The 16,542-nt window shown below is 41.6% G+C and overlaps 1 protein-coding gene across 7 annotated transcripts in view; it reads right to left on the bottom strand.

Moving 5' to 3' along the window:
- a1cf (apobec1 complementation factor) overlaps window positions 1-16,325 on the bottom strand; it is a 41,059-nt gene extending 24,734 nt beyond the window's left edge. For 6 of the 7 annotated variants that reach the window (XM_059947431.1, XM_059947433.1, XM_059947432.1 and 3 more), the window contains exons 1-2: window positions 16,236-16,325; window positions 7,537-7,682 (exon numbers count right to left, since the gene is read on the bottom strand). In XM_059947431.1, the coding sequence (XP_059803414.1) occupies window positions 7,537-7,635 (99 nt within the window). In that variant the 5' untranslated portion in view covers window positions 7,636-7,682; window positions 16,236-16,325. Of the gene's footprint in view, window positions 1-7,399; window positions 7,476-7,536; window positions 7,683-16,235 lie in introns of those variants that run through there. The other variant, XM_059947437.1, reaches the window with a different exon arrangement.
- Window positions 16,326-16,542: the final 217 nt, after the last annotated feature.

Genomic DNA, 16,542 nt, shown 5'->3' with positions numbered 1-16,542 from the left:
ACAGACTGCGGCGCCACTGAACTGGCGAGGTGAGGTGAAGCATTTTTGTCAATTATACATCATATCTTAAAAAGTATTCAAAGGTGATCTTAAAAAGATTTTTTTTCTATCTCGGGAGACGGACAGAGACTACAGAAGTGAGGCAAAGCTACAGTGGACTGTATACATACTGCAGAGGAGATGGTGCTTGCTGTCTTGAGGCAAATTAGAGTGGTTAACTCCCCAGGGCCTGTCGAGGTGTACCTTTGGACCCTGTGGGAGACTAGTACAGCAATTATAAGGGCCCTAGCAGAGATACTTAAAACATCCTTAGCCACAAGTGAGGTACCAGAGGACTGGACGATAACTGATGTCCTGTTGTTAAGAAGGGTTATAAGAATAAGCCAGGAAATTATAGGTTGGTGAGCCTGACATCAGTAGTGGGCAAGTTATTGAAAGATATTTATAGAGACTGAAGATATAAGTATTTGGATAGAAGGGCTGATTAGAGATAGTCAACACAGCTACACGCGTGGTAGATCATGACTAACCAAACTTATGGGGTTTTTTGAGGAAGTTACCAGGAAAGTTGATGAAGGCGAGGCAGTGGATGTTGTCCACGTGGACTTTAGCAAGGCCTTTGAAGAGGTCCTGCATGGGTCGTTGGTCAAGAAGTTTCAGTCACTTGGCATTCAAGATGGATTAGACAGAAGCCATACAGCGATAATAGGTGGTTGCCTCTCTGACTGGAAGCCTGTGACTACTGTTGTGCAACAGGGACTGGTGCTGGGTCCATTGTTGTTTATCATCTATATCAACAATCTAGATAATAATGTGGTAAATAGGATCTGCAAGTTTGCAGATGACTCCAAGTCTGGGGGTGTAGCAGACAGTGAGGAAAACTATAAAAGCCTGCGGCTGGATCTGGACCAGCTGGAAAAATGGGCTGAAAAGTAACAGGTGGAATTTAATGCAGTCAAGTGTGAGGTCTTTGGGATGACAACCCAGGGCAGGACTTACACAGTGAGTAGCAGGGCACTGAGGAGTGTGGTAGAACAAAGGGATCTGGGAATACAGATACATAATTCTTTGAAAGTGGCGTCACAGGAAGATAGGATTATAAAGAAAGCACATGGCACATTGGCCTTCATAAATCAAGTACAGGAGTTGGGACTGTTATGTTGAAGTTGTATAATACCTAATTTGGAGTATTGTGTACAGTTTTTATCACCTACATACAGTAAAGATATCAATAAGATTGAAGGAGTGCAGAGAAAATTTACAAGAATGTTGCCAGAGCCTGAGAACCCGAGGTATTGCGTAGGAGTGTAGAAGAATGAGGGGAGATTTGATAGAGGTATACAAAATTATGAAGGGGCACAGATAGGGTAAATGCAAGCAGGCTTCTTCCACTGAGGATGAGTGAGGTTATGGGTTAAGGGTGAAAGGTGAAATGTTTAAGGGAACATGAGGGGGAATTTCTTCATCCAGAGGGTGGTGAGAGTTGCCAGCGTAAGTGCTGGATGTAGGTTTGGTATTTGGATAGGTACATGGATGGGATGGGTATGGTGAGCTGTGGTCCGTGTGCAGGTCAATGGGACTAGGAGATTATAGTTTGGCATGGACTCATTAGGGCAAATGGCCTGTTTCTGTACTGAAGTATTCTGTGGCTCTACGACATAGTTCTCTACTTTACCAAGATTAAGTCAAAACAAAGTAAGAGATTCTTCTTAGTTCATTCATTTGATCAAGACGTACTTCTGCTGAATAGCCTTCTTTGTTTATATTAACTTTTGTACTGGTGAATGTCAAAAATATGGTCATTAAGCAATGTTCTTCCTTACCTTTTTGTGAATAAAGAAAATGTGAAAATTCAATGCAAATCATAAATTTTCTATAAAGATCCTTCATTAGGAAGCTCAGTACAGTCCGCTGTGAAAAAGTGTAAAAAAAATCAAACCACAGCCACACTGCATAGGTCGGGCCATGTGCCCTAAACGTAGTCGCTGGAGAAGAATGGCACCTGTAAGAGAGGCTACAGTGATGCCAACAGTCTCTCTGAGAGAACTGCAGAAGTCAGTGGCTGCAACTGGAGATGAAGTTCATGGCTCCATAATCTCTAAGGCCTTGAACAAAAAAGGGTATTTATGGAAGAGTGGCAAGGAAGAAGCTCTGGCCATATATAAAAAAAACATATCCTTACCTGTAAAGACTTTGCAAAGTATCACTTAGAAGATACTGCAAAGATGCAGAAAGAGGCCTTCCCGTAGGATGAGACTAGGATTGAACTTCTTGGCCTCAACACTAAGCGGTACATGTGGAATAAATCCAATATGTGCATCAGCCAGGCTACCCTATCCTTACTGTACAGTGGAGCTGGCATCACGCTATGGGGGATGCTTCTCAGCAGCTGAGTCTGGAAATCAGGTCAGGATTGATGGGAAGATGAATGCTACTAAAGACAGAGAGATCCTGGATAAAAACCTGTTTGCCTCTGCCAGAAAACTTAAACTAGGGAGGACATTTATCTTTCAACAGGACAACGACCCAAGGCACACTGCCAGAGCAACCGTGGAGAGGCTTTGAATGAAGAAAATTGATGTCCTTCAGTGTCCAGACCTTAACCTGACCAAACATCTCTGGCAAGACTTCAGATTGCTGTCCACCACTGCTACCCAATTTATAAGGAGGAATGGGCAAATCTTGTGCAGAGCTAAAAGAGACTACTGACTGTTGCGAGAGCTGGTCCAACTAAGTACTGAGCAAAGGGGGATGAATACTTTTGAATTGCTGACTTCTCAGTTTTCAAATTTTCAGTTATTCATGCTTTACAATTTACCCTGTGTTGTTTGGGCTCTACTGTGGAAAAAGGAGCGTGTGATTCACAAATAAAAATTATCAGTTAAATTTATCAAAATCCCTGGTTGTAATACTCACCTATGTGAACAAAGGGTTGGGGCTGAATACTTTTACAAGGCCCTGTACATTTAATAGCTAAGGCTTAAGTTTTAAAAAAATTCAAGCACACATTTAAATGTCATTGTGTTTTGTCTCTAAACTGTGCACTTTGTGGTTACATCGCCTTGACACGACACCCTTCCCACCGATGTGAACCGGGATTGCAGATCTGATTTTTTGTGTTCTGTAGATCTTAAAAGTAGACTCGTGGTCTGTGCTTTCTGTCCACTAATCTGAATGCCTGTGATTCCCTGATTCATGCACATAACAGCAAACAAGAAGGAGCGGGTTATGTAACTGTAATCCAGTGGGATTAATCCTACCTCACTTTAGTTTGAAGAATACACCATAATACCAACCTGAAATTAATCAAAATATTGTCTTGTAAAATACTTAACTTTCTTAGAAATTCAAAAATAAGGAGTACTTATCAGTAACAGTACAATTCAACACTGGAAATGGTTCGGGTACTTAACTACCATCACTTATGTCTAAATCTTTAAAACTCCAGTGCAGGGAGATAGGTCTGTATATTTTTGTTAGACCTTAAGTCATGTGTAAGATGGACTCAAGACCAAAAGACATAGGAGCAGAATTAGGCCTTTCAGCTCATCAAGTCTGCTCCACCATTCCATCATGGCTGATCCTGGATTCCATTTAACCCCATACACCTGCCTTCTCGCCATAACCTATGATGCCCTGACCAATCAGGAAACTACCAACTTCCATCTTAAATATACCCATGGACTTGGCTTCCACTGCAGTCTGTGGCAGAGCATTCCTCAGATTCACTACTTTCTGGTTAAAAAAACTCCTCCTTACCTCTCTTCCAAATGGTTGCCCCTCAATTTTGACGCTGTGCCCTCTAGTTCTGGATACCCTCATCATAGGAAACATTCTCTCCACATCCACCCTATCTAGTCCTTTCAACATTCAGTAGGTTTCAATGAGATTCCAACCCCTGCCCCCAGCATTCTTTTAAATTCCGGTAAGTACAGGCCCAAAGCTGCCAAATGCTCCTCATAAGTTAACCCCTTCATTCCTGGAATCATCCTTGTGAACCTCCTCTGGACTCCCTCCAATGACAACACACCTTTTCAATATGAGACACAAAACTGTTGACAATACTCCAAGTGTGGCCTGACTAGTGTCTTATAAAGGCTCAGCATTATCTCCTTGCTTTTGTATTCCATTCCCCTTGAAATAAATGCCAACATTGCATTTGTCTTCTTTACCACAGACTCAACCTGTAAATTAACCTTCTGTAGTCTTGCACGAAGACTCCTAAGTCCCTCTGCATCTCTGATGTTTGAACCCTCTCCCCATTTAGATAATAGTCTGCACGATTGTTCCTTTTGCCAAACTGCATTATCGTACATTTCCCAACACTGTATTCCATCTGCCACGTTTTTGCCAATTCTTCTAATCTGTCTAAGTCCTGCTGCAATTGCATTGCTTCCTCAGCACTACCTACTTCTCCATCTATCTTTGTCTCATCCACAAACTTTGCCACAAAGCCATCAATTCTATTATCCAAATCACTGACAAACAATGTGAAAAGTAGCAATCCCATTACTGACCCCTGAGGAACACCACTAGTCACTGGGAGCCAACAAGAAAAGGTCACCTTTATTCTCATTCACTGCCTCCTGCCTGTCAGCCATCCCTCTGTCCATGTCAGTATCTTTCCTGCAATGCCACAGGATTTTATCTTTTATTTTGTCTCACATGTGGCACCTTATCAAGTGCTCTCTGAAAATCCAAGTAATGACATCCACTGCCACAGGTCATCACAAATTTCCAGAGAAAGGGAAATTTGGCACTAATGTGCACTGGCTTCCACATGATGCCATTACACCGAGCAGACAGTAAAGAAGTGGTTTGGGAAAGAGGAACAATAACCTGGAACAGGATTGTAGGAGACCAGGAGACATATGGGTTTTGTGGAGCTGGGAATGACATGACGAGAGGCAGCTAGCTGTGTTTGTATCTTACAATTCACTGAACTAAGGAGGCATCTACAGTAATCATCACATCTGAAGGATACACAGTACATAATCCTGCCTTCACAAACAATGCACTTTAACCCACACAAGATTTTAACTATTCATTGTCTTCTAAAGATAGTTAATTTACATTTACTCATCACACACCACTTTATTCCTTGTCAGCAACATTACTTTTAAAGTGGGAGATAATCGAGCTGCACAAGTTGTTTTAAATCAGGAACACTCAGTTATTCTTTCCCTCCCTCCTGTTCAGAGGCCTGTACAAAGAAGCAGGTGGACCGAATTTCTCCAGCCACAGTAACGTAGCGGTTCGGCAATGCTCGGGTCATTCCGTAGTTCAGATCCGGCATTGTTTTGTAAGCAGTCTGTGTACATCCTCCCCGTGGATTACGTAGGTGTTCCCCAGACGCTCTAGTCTCATTCCACAGTCCAAAGATGCGCTGGGTAAATTAATTGGTCATTGTAAATTGTCCTGTAATTAGGTTAGGGTTAATAGGGGTCGCTGGGGCAGTGTGGCTCTAGGGGCCGCAGGAGCCTATGCAGTGCTGTATCGTTAAATAAATCAATCAAATGAATGCCACAAATGGCACTGCCCTACCTTGCCCTAAGTGGAGAAGCTGGGTGACAAGCTTTGGCAGCATGCGTTTATGGAACACTACAATGATCGATCAGTTCCAAATCTTAAGTTCATAGACAAACATGCATTTCTGCAGCAAGTCACACCAGGTACCATACTGGTGAAGGCATTGTATACAGCACAACTTCAATTGGGTGGGATGCCAATATTCCATTGTCAACTAATCTGGTACAACTTGCAAAGAGTACTTTAAGGCTGTTCCAGTATTTCCAGCATTCTCAGTCCATTATATAATGATAACTGACCTTCCATGGAAATGCTCCTGCTGTTGATATTTATTTCTTGATTTTAAATAAAAAAACGAATCAAATTTCTAATGACATGTCACTGATATTAAACCTGATTCTGATTCAAATACATTTCAATGCAATACTTCCAGGATACTCAACGTCATCCTTATGCACTGTGTCATATGACATCATCATTACATGCCATGTCATTTGACAGAGGCAACCATGGTCTTTCCATGACCATGATTGTTGTTGTTAAATTTTTCTACAGAAGTGGTTCTTCTGGGCTGTCTTTACAAGACCAGTGACCACTGCCATTATCAATACTCTTCAGAGATTGTCTGCCTGGTGCCAGTGGTCACATAACCAGGATATGTGTACTCCTGTGGCTTCACATGACCCTGATCGTGGGGTTAAGCAGGGGCTACACCTTTCCCGAAGGTGACCTGCAAATGAGCAGAGGAAAGGAGTGCCTTACACCTCCTTTGGTAGAGTTGTATCTCCACCCCACCAGGATACTAATATGATGAATGAGATGGCTTCTCCTTTTGCATGATACCCCTAACAGTCACAAACTCTCTTCTGGAATACTCAATACGAAATCAAATTTGACATCCTTCTCTAAATGCCTCTCATTACTAATCCATAATAGAAAATTAGTTAACAAAAAATACTAGTGTGATCTCTCTAGATTAAATTAGAGAGGAAAGCAGAATGATCTAGTAAAGCTGTTTAAAACATTAAACAGCGTGAATTGAATCTGTAATGTGGACACTTTATTAGAGCCGGCTCACTTTGAAATGAAGTCATAAACTGAGTGTAAATCCGAAATTAACCCCCAAACAGCCATTCATCCTGGACAACTGAAATAAGTATTTTTGTTAAATTTGTTGAGTGATGGGGAGAAAAGATAATGAACAGAGATGAAATACAGTCACCCAGGGTCTAACCGAAGTGGGATGTGATCTTCCTGTAGTCAAGTTCCCAAAAAAACATGCGATGAATTGTTACTAGACCTTGGTTATGGTCACTACTTGGTGCAACAAAGTTCTCCCAGCTGCATGATGCAGCATCCAGACACTGGTCTCTGACTTACTGCTGCCTAGTGGAAGGAACAATATTTTGCCCTGTAGGAATTCCTCACACTTTGATGCTGTGTATATATTGGTATATTTGTTCAGAATGGTCACAGTAAGAACCTTATGTTCTTTAATTAAGGCTTCAGCTTTGTATGTACAAAAAAGTGCATCAAAAATGATCAATATAAGTATATATATATTATAGGCAAAGATTTTAAAAACATTTTTGATTTAAGTAGAGACATAATCCATCTCAACATTAGCACATTTATGTAAGCTGACGTTTAACGGAAATATAAAAATACTAAAATACCTTACAATACCGATTATAGAGTATACCAGTTTGATCATTTGCATCATTTACAATTTATGTAGCAATCTGATACAAATCTTTTCTGAGAAATGATACATAATAATTTGTTAGTCAAGAGTATTCCTGACTCATAGACTTGTTAATAATGAACTTGCAACAAACCTTAGATCACAATTTTAAAGAATGTTACTTACATAAAATTGTATTGCAGCAAATAATTCCCATAATCAAAACACCAGGCAAGAATAGATTTGATATCCTATTCTCTACCTGGTTTAAAGAGAATAAAGTCAGTACAATGATTGTTGACCTGGTGTCTTTGAGCTCCTACCTGTACCAAGCTATATCCTGTGCGCTGAATCAATGTACGTAAACTTGCTTCTTTTACAGTTCCGGTTAATCCATCCCCGTTTTTTTGATTTGATTCCATTGTGTGTGATTATCAGCAAAATAAATCAGGATAATTAGAGGTGCTCACTGAAATCAAATCCAAATTTAACACGCATTTAATCAAAATTACATCAAAGTTTTGGCGCATTTTGTTAAAGCTCTAAGAAATTGCTGCAACAATTGCTATTAAATTGCAACCATACCTATATGTAACAGACAACACCTAAAGCATAGAATAATATAATACACTTTAGAGTGCTCCGCACAGAAACAGCCATTTAATCCACACGATCTACACCAATCTTCTGTTTCACTGAGCTTTCTGAATTTCTGCTTCATCTAAAGCTGTCAGCACATCTTTTCCTCTTCCCTCATGATTTTTGACTTCTCCCCAAAAATGTATGCTTCACACCTCAGATTTTCTCTGTGAACTAAGTTTCATTCAAGATAAGTTTCCTTCTGGATGTTTTTAATAGGATTTATTAGTGATTGTTTTAAATTCACAGACCATAACAATATTGGTGGGAGGGGGTGCTGCTTGAATGTGATGTGAACAAGATGTGTTCAATAAATATTACTGATCCACAGTTTAACAAAGACACTTATTGAACCATTGGGCATAAGCAAATCAAAGTAAGTGCTGTTATTGGCATTTACAAAACACAAAAAATTAACAGCTCAGTGGCATAATATTGTAGGAGATTTCAAGGCATCTTAGTTGACAATCAGATTTATAAAACGGGAACATTTTAAGTCACAAACACGGGAAAATCTGCAAACGCTGGAAATCCAAAGTAACACACACAAAATGCTGCAGGAACTCAGCAGGCCAGGTAGCAACCATCGAAAAGAGTAAAACAGTCGACATATTGGGCCATGACCCTTCATCAGGGCTGGAAAGAAAGAGGAGAGGTCAGAATAAGATGGTGGGGGAGGGAAGGAAGAAGTACAAGGTGGCAGGTGAAATGGGGAGGGGGGAGGGGTGAAGTAAAGAGCTGAGAAGTTGATTGGTGAAAGAGATGAAGGAGTGGAGATGGGAGATTCTGATAGGAGACCATGAAAGAAAGGGAAGGAGGAGGAATGCCAGAGGGAGGCGATAGGTGATGGGCAGGTAAGCAGATAAGGTGAGAGCGGGGAACAGCAATAGGGAAAGGAGAAAGGGGAATGGTGAAGGAGATGGGGGGGATGGGGGGGCTGCAATTACCAGAAGTTAAGAGAAACTGATGTTCATGCTACCAGGTTGGAGGCTACCCAGATGGAATATAAGGTGTTGCTCCTCCAGCCTGCGTGCAACCTCATCATAGTAGTATAGGAGACCATGGACAGTCATGCCAGACATTTTAGATCAGTTTTCTCAGTACTTTTCCCCTCATGCCACTTTATTTCTCTGCTCTGAAAAGGGTGAAAAGCACTTTAAATATGATTCTGGTCGGGTTAGGCAATAACCATTTTTAGCCTGCTGTCATAGACCTTTGCACCAGGCAACGCGACTCAAGCATTGAGGCTGGTTTTACATTGGATCATCATTTTTGATTTTTCACTTCCATTGCCTCTGTATCAACACAAAATTTAGTATTAATTGGTTCAGGTGACTGGAGATTATATTGCACTATTTCCTAGACACAGAACAGATGAGCTGCTGTTTGTAACATTCAGTCATATCTGAGCTTCTCAGGAATGTCACATACAACGCACCTGGAAGAGCTCAACATCGGTGTCTGTTCATATTGCCTGCGCTAACCTAGCCTGTGGACAGTATAAAAATTAGATTCAAACTGCTGACCAGAAGTTTGATCCAGATGACTGACATCCTTCACAGAATGTACTTGGGACTATCATGTATATTGCAACATGGAATTTAAGCCGTTTCCAGGATTTGATTACGGCAATGTATTCAGCACAAGTGATAGTATTTGTGTTTCCCATCTTTCTATGTCAGGGCTTCCCAGCCTGGAGTCAATGGATTCCTCGGTGAACGATAGAGGTCAATAGCATAAAAAAGGTTGGGAACACCGATCTAAAAATCAACATTGGCTATCATAATCTTCATATTTCAATTAATCTTGTAGATTCTGTGGGAAATTCTTTTTAATTTAAGCCACTGTTATGTTTGTGGATTTAGGTTTGATGTCTCACTTTTTAATTTCTGTTTTTGCACTATTTATTTTAATATATATATAATTATTGTTAGGGTGTGTGTATATATATATATATATATATAGATAGATAGATAGATAGATATATGCCCTAACTGTAATTCACATTTTCTCTATATTTATCATGCATTATGCTGCTTCCACAAAGTTAACAAATTTCACAATATATTCTGGTGATATTAAACCTGATTCAGATTCAATAAGTGATCATCTCAAGACTATAGAAGTGGAATACATGTGATCTGCTAAAGCAACAGCAAAGTGAGAAGATACTAATGAAACCAACTGATACGAATGAACCATTTTTGATTGACTAATTTTGTTCTTCTAATTCTTAAGTAAATCAGGAAAACTATTTCCATTGGTCAGTAAGTTGATAACTAGAGAACGTAGTTGCAAAATTATAATTGTTAGTATTTGATATCTTGGGTCTGTATCTGCTTTAGAATTACAAAATTGCAACCAGGGCAGATATACATTTGAGAGGCAAATTGCACCAGATGATGTCATCACAGATGATGCTTGCCAGATTGATAATGTACTAATCAGTTTGTTCACTGATCACCGGATTTCCATCTTGAAGCTCAGTAGCCTGCCTAGTACTCTAAAAGTTTTGATGATTTTGATGGCTTTCTTCAAGTTGCTATCCCTTCCTATCTTTCTTTTCTAGCCAGCCTAGTTGTGCGTTTGCTTATCTTCTGGCAAACTGGCATCTAGTTCAACTATCCTTACTATTAAATCCTTTGTGTGGGCCACCAATCCCCAATATCTTATCACTGACCAATCCTACTCCGGTACTTCTTTTCAGACTGCACCTGGCATCACACCGTGAGTTGGTGGGTGAGATTGTGAAACAGAGTGACGTTCCAGTTGAACGTTAGTTCTGTGGTTAGGTATCCAAACCGCTGAATACTCTTGGGTATCCAAAATGGAATTGTCAAGTCAAAGTAAATTTATTATCAAAATATATACATGTCACCATGTATGACCTTGAGATTTCACTTTCTTGCAGGCATTTATGGGAAAGTAAAGAAATACAAATAAAGAAAAACTATAAATATCAAAGGTGACAAACAACCAATGTGTAAAAGAAGACAAATTGTGCAAATGATAAAAAATGTAAATGAAAAATACTGAGGACGCAAATTGTAGAGTCCTTGAAAGTGAATCTATAGGTAGTGGAGTTAGTTCAGCATTGAGTGAAGTTATCTACACTGGTTCAAGCGCTTGACGGTTATAAGGTAATACCGTCAACTTCTGTGGATTTCTGAATCAGCTGCAGTGCTGCCTGGCATGGTGAACTTCAGTTCTGAATATTGTTTGCACAAATTGTTTTTCTTTCCCCCTCTCTCTACACATCAGGTGTTCAACGGCCTTCTTTTGTTTTTAATGGGCTCTATTGGGTTTCTTTGTTGTGTGGCTGCCTGTAAGAAGTCATAGCTCAAGGTTGTATACAGTATACATACTTTGATAATAAATGTACTTTGAATTATTTCTGAACCTGGTGGCATGGGACCTAAGGCTCCTGTACCTCCTGACTGATTGTAGTAGAGAGAAAAGGATGTGGCCTGGATCCTCAGGGGGGTCCTTAATGATGAATGTTGCTTTCATGTGGCGGCACACCTTGCAGATGATCTGAATGATGGGGAGGGCTTTGTCTTATGATAGACAGAGTTGGATCCACCACATTTTGTGGACTTCTTTGTTCCTGGGCATTGGAGTTTCCATACAAATTAATAGAAATTAAAACAAAAAGTCAAAAGTCTGATATAGAGTGAAATTGGCACAGGGGAAGGTATTTTTGTACCATCTGCACTTAAATCACAGATGAGTGTGGGTTTAGAAGGCAGTGGGATGGAAAGAAACAGACCAGTCAGCTTCACCTTTTAGCAATTGATGCACCCAGTAATAACCACAGCCCACTGTTCCATGAAAATCAAAGAAAGTTCTAACACTGAAAATCTGAAATGAAGCAGAAAATGCATGAAACACTCAGTAAGTCAGGCAGCATCTGTGGAAAGAGAATCAGGGTTAACGTTTCGGATTTGTCACTCCTCATCAGAGCAGGGAAAGAGAGATTTGAAATAAGATTAATTGCAGGAAAAAAAATGGACAGGAAAAAAAATGTAATAGGGTGAGATCAGATCAAAAGGGTAAATGGGGAAGTTCGATGGTGAGTGTGCTTTTATGTCAATTCCAAGTTAGGGCTTACTAACGGGAGAGCTGTGGGACATGCCCGTCAGGTCAAAGCAAACATTGACAATACTGGAGAAACTCAACATGTCAGTCAGCATCTGTGGAAAGAGAAGCAGTCAGTCATTTGGATCTGCAATCCTTTTTCAGAACCCAAGCTGTATAAATGGAGAGACAGAAGATCTATCATAGGATGATGGGCAGAAATGGCCAGATCTAAGACAGATAGAGTGGAGAATCTACCAGAAGCTGGAGGATTTCATGTTGAGTTAGGAGTACTGCAGTAGGCCCGGATGGAAGATAAGGTGTTATTTCTCCACCTCGTGTCGGGCCTTGCTATAACATCGCTGGAGGCTGCAGGCGAAAGTGGGAGTGGGAGTAGGATGTTGAATTAGAGTGGCAAACGTCCTGAAACTCGGGTCACTCCTGCAGACTCCTGAAGGTTAACTTGCAGGTTGAGTCGGTGGTAAGAAAGGTAAATGCCAGTGTTCATTTCCCCGGAACTAGAATATAAAAACATGGATGTAGTGCAGAAGCTTTATAAGATATTAGTCAGACCACATGGAGTATTCTAAGCAGTTTTGGACCCTTATCCAAGAACAGATGTGCTGACATTGCAGAGTTTCCAGAAGAGGTTTGCAAAAATGATCCCAGAAATTTGAGAGTTCGATGTATAACAAGTGTTCGATGGCTTTTGGCCTGCACTCACTGGAGTTTAGAAGAATAAGAGGCTATCTCATTGAAACCTACCTAATATTGAAAGGCCCAGATAGAGTGAACATGAAGAGGATGTTTCCAATACTGGCAGAGTCTCGGACAGAGAGGTCAGCCTCAGAATAGAAGAATGTCCCTTTAGAACAGAGATGAGGGGGAATTTCTTTAGCCAGAGGGTGGTGAATCTGTTCAGTTCATTGCCTCACATGGCTGTAGATACCAGGTCATTGGGTACGTTTAAAGTAGAGGTTGATAGGTTCTCCATTAGTAAGTTCATCAAAGCATACAGGGAGAAGGCAAGAGAATGGGGTTGAGAGGGAAACTAAATTATGATTGGATGGTGGAGCAGACATGATGGACTGGATGGCTAAATTCTTCTCACATGTCTTATGGTCTTATGCACTCAGTAAAGTCATCATTTAACCTGCATTTGGCATCGCCATTGTTAAGATCACATTGTATCACCTGGCTTCTGTGAAGTAGACAGGAAGAAGTGCAAGGACATTGTTGCTTCATCAAGTAAGATGGTTTGAAATGGTTTACAGAGAAGTAAGATGTCAGATGTTATACATAGCTATTCTGTGTGGGTCAGGGCATATAGCAGTGCCTGTCTCCTGCTTGTTAGCAGTGATAGTGTCCACATATATGTCACCTTAACTGGCATGAAAGTGGAAAGTATTGTGGGGAACAGCATGTAATATATTTGTATCCAGTCTGTTGTATAGCTGGCATAAGAGCACACTGTCAGAGTGTGAGGTCTGCAGCAATTCTAAATTATGTGGGTATATTACAGCATACATATTTAATGTATGAGTCTTGGTGGATAGACAGTGGGGCAGGTGAGTGATGAGGATCCAATGAATGCAGTCTGATGAAAGGTCTCGGCCCGAAATGTCGACTGTTTATTCCCCTCCACAGATGACTTATTGAGCTCCTCCAGCATTGTGTGTGTGTGGGTGTGTGTGTGTGGGTGTGTGTGTTTTGCTCTGCATTTCCAGTATCCGCAGAATCTCTTGAGTTTATCAATGCATTTGATGGGACATGGCATACCTTGAGCGATGTGAGAACTTCCATAAATGATGGCATTGCCTCCAGGTTCTTGGTGTGTGGTTTCTGGCATTAATTGAGCTGCCCCACAACTCCATTAACCTGGGCTCAGTCCTGACCTGTCTGTGCGGAGTTTCTGTGCTCCTCCTCTAACCATGTGGGCTTCTTTCTGGCCATTTCAACTTCCTTCCACATCAAGCTGGTTGGCTAAATGGCCACTCTAAATTGCCCCCAGCTGGGAGGTGAAAGTGGGAACCAGGTAGCTGAGGGAAAAATGAACTTCAGGGAAAATTAGTGGGGAATCTGTGAGCTGGCAAAGACTTGAAGTATTGAATCCTCCCCTTCAAATCATAAAGCAACATGAGCACATGAACATCTGCATGTTTGACAGAGATTCAACTACAGATCCAAGTGTAAGCTTGTACTTCACGTTTTCTCTTCTAAAAGTGGATCTATAAACACGAGATTCTGCAGATCTCAGAGCAACACACACACACAAATGCCAGAGGAACTCAGCAGGTCAGGCAGCATCTGTGCAGGAGAACAAACAGTCGATATTCCAGGCAGACACCCTTCATCAGGATTGGAAAATAAAGGGGGAAGAAGGTGAGGGGAGGGGAAGGAGTACAAGCTGACAAGTGATAGGTGAATCTGGGCAAGGGGGAAAGCCAGGTGGGTAAGGGGGGGGGGGGTATGAAGTAAGACTGGAAGGTGATAGGTGGATGAACGTAAAGGGTGGAAGAGGAGGAATCTGATAGGAAAGCAGATCATACTATTCACTTATAGAAGGGCTCCTGGCACCTGAGTCAGCCCCCATGCACCTCCCCTTTAATTGAGCAGTCCCTATAATTGGTGCTAGTCTTGAGATGGGTGGGTGTCAGGCTAACTGTCCAGTAATTCTCCACCACAGTTAATGCTGCCAGTGAAATCCTCTGGGTTTGGTTAATCACAGGCTGTGTCCTTATCTCTCTTAAGTGGGGCCAAGAGGAAGGCCACAATAAACATGGAAACACCATCATTAGGACAGAAGAGGAGAACAATTTTATTTTATTCGGACACTTGGGTGCTTTACAAGACACTGTCCAGTCACAATCCAAGGGCAGGTAGGGTCTCCTTCCATACTACTGTAAAGCTTCACGTTTATCAGAAGACAGTTTGATAATAAATAACCCAAATATAAATTAATATAAATGTTAATCCTCTCCATGGATACTCCTGACCTGTTGAGTTCCTCCAGCATTTTGTGTGTGTTACTCTGGATTTCCAGCACCTGCAGAATCTCTTGCGAATGTAAAATAATCGCCATCTAGACGTGGTTCTATTAAGTGACAGTTGAATGGTTTGATGATGTGGGTCTCCCTCATTTTTCACTGTGATTATTTTTAAAAAATCAAGCTAATACCAAAACTCTGACGATCCTGAATAAACCACCAGGCCTTCTGTCAATGGTGGTAATTCCTTGCTTTGGTTTGCTGGGGCTGGAGGAATGATGTAACACACACAATACTGGAGGACCTCAGCAGGCCGGGCACCGTCTATGAAAAAGGAGTTTCGGGCCGAAACGTTAGCTGTTCGCTCTTTTCCATGGACAGTGCCCGGCCTGCTGAGTGCCTCCAGCATTTTGTGTGCGTTGCTTTGGATTTCCAGCACCTGCGGACTTCACCGTGTTGGGAACGGTGTTAAACGTTTGCAGGTGTAAGGAAGGCAGAGTACAACAGGTCGCCGCCGCTAACACGTCCGTTTCCCCGGGGCTCGGCGCCGCCGGCAGGTCGCTCCGTGGACCCTTCCCACAATCCGGTTTCATCAATCTCCCGGTGACCACGCGATGCCAGACAGCACTGGGTGGTGGGGGTGATGTGGAGGGTGCGTTGGTCCCACCATCATGAATCAGGAACGTTCGCTTGTAAGGCGCTTGGAGCTCTCGCTGCCTTGCCCTGTCTTCAGCTTTGAGAGAGCTCCCCCGAAAGAAGCCTGGTTACTGCCCGCGGGCACCAGATCACTATGACCCTGGTTGTTTGTCTTGCGCTGATCAATTGTAGTTTGTTTCAGACATGTTGACTCTGGTTTAACGCACATATGGTGGCCGTGGCCATTGTGTAACAGAGTTAAAGGGCACGCAGCTTGCAAGGAAATATCACATTTGCCCATAGAATTGCTGTAATCTTAAAAAGGCAAAAAAAAAGTGGATTCAAAGGCGTTGATTTAAAAATGCTTTCTTGGTGCTTGGGGGTGTAATGCAACGGTCGCTAAACACTGTATCCTCTATCTGCAAGCATTTTCTTTTTCAAAACGAATCAATGCCTACTAGTTCTGCTCCTCAGATTTTACTGGGTGCGCAAAACTTTTACCATCCCTAATCTGCCTGTCAATTCTAAACTTGGGTTTAGAATTTTTTTTAAATCCACACAGTCACCAACAGCTTGCGATCCTGTTTTTACTTTTCTTTTTTTAAAAAAGCATTTTAAACAATTCACTGCCGGTAACAACTTTAGCATACTGAATCGTCAACGCGTAGAAAGGCTTTTTTTACCTGAGCAATTTCAGAGATCAGCGCCCGGAAAAGTCCTCCTTGATTATGGGCGAGTCGGCGACGTGTCACCCGTGTAGTTTTGTAATCAACATATCTCAAATCCAAAGGTTCAGCTGGGCGACTGTTTAACAATTCATCCAGGTTAAACTTTAACTCGCTCTATCTCCCCACGCAGCAGCCTTTGCTCGGCACGATTAGCAACTGGTGGTTACCGCAGCGTCTGTTGCCAGAGTTGGAGCAGGGTTTTACACAAGAATGATATCTTTCAGTGGCTTATAACCACATTTGGGATTGTTTTAACGTTGAT

Source organism: Hypanus sabinus, chromosome 22 (genome assembly GCF_030144855.1).
Source record: "Hypanus sabinus isolate sHypSab1 chromosome 22, sHypSab1.hap1, whole genome shotgun sequence".
Lineage (NCBI taxonomy): Eukaryota > Metazoa > Chordata > Chondrichthyes > Myliobatiformes > Dasyatidae > Hypanus > Hypanus sabinus.
This window is presented reverse-complemented; position numbering and strand designations above follow the sequence as displayed.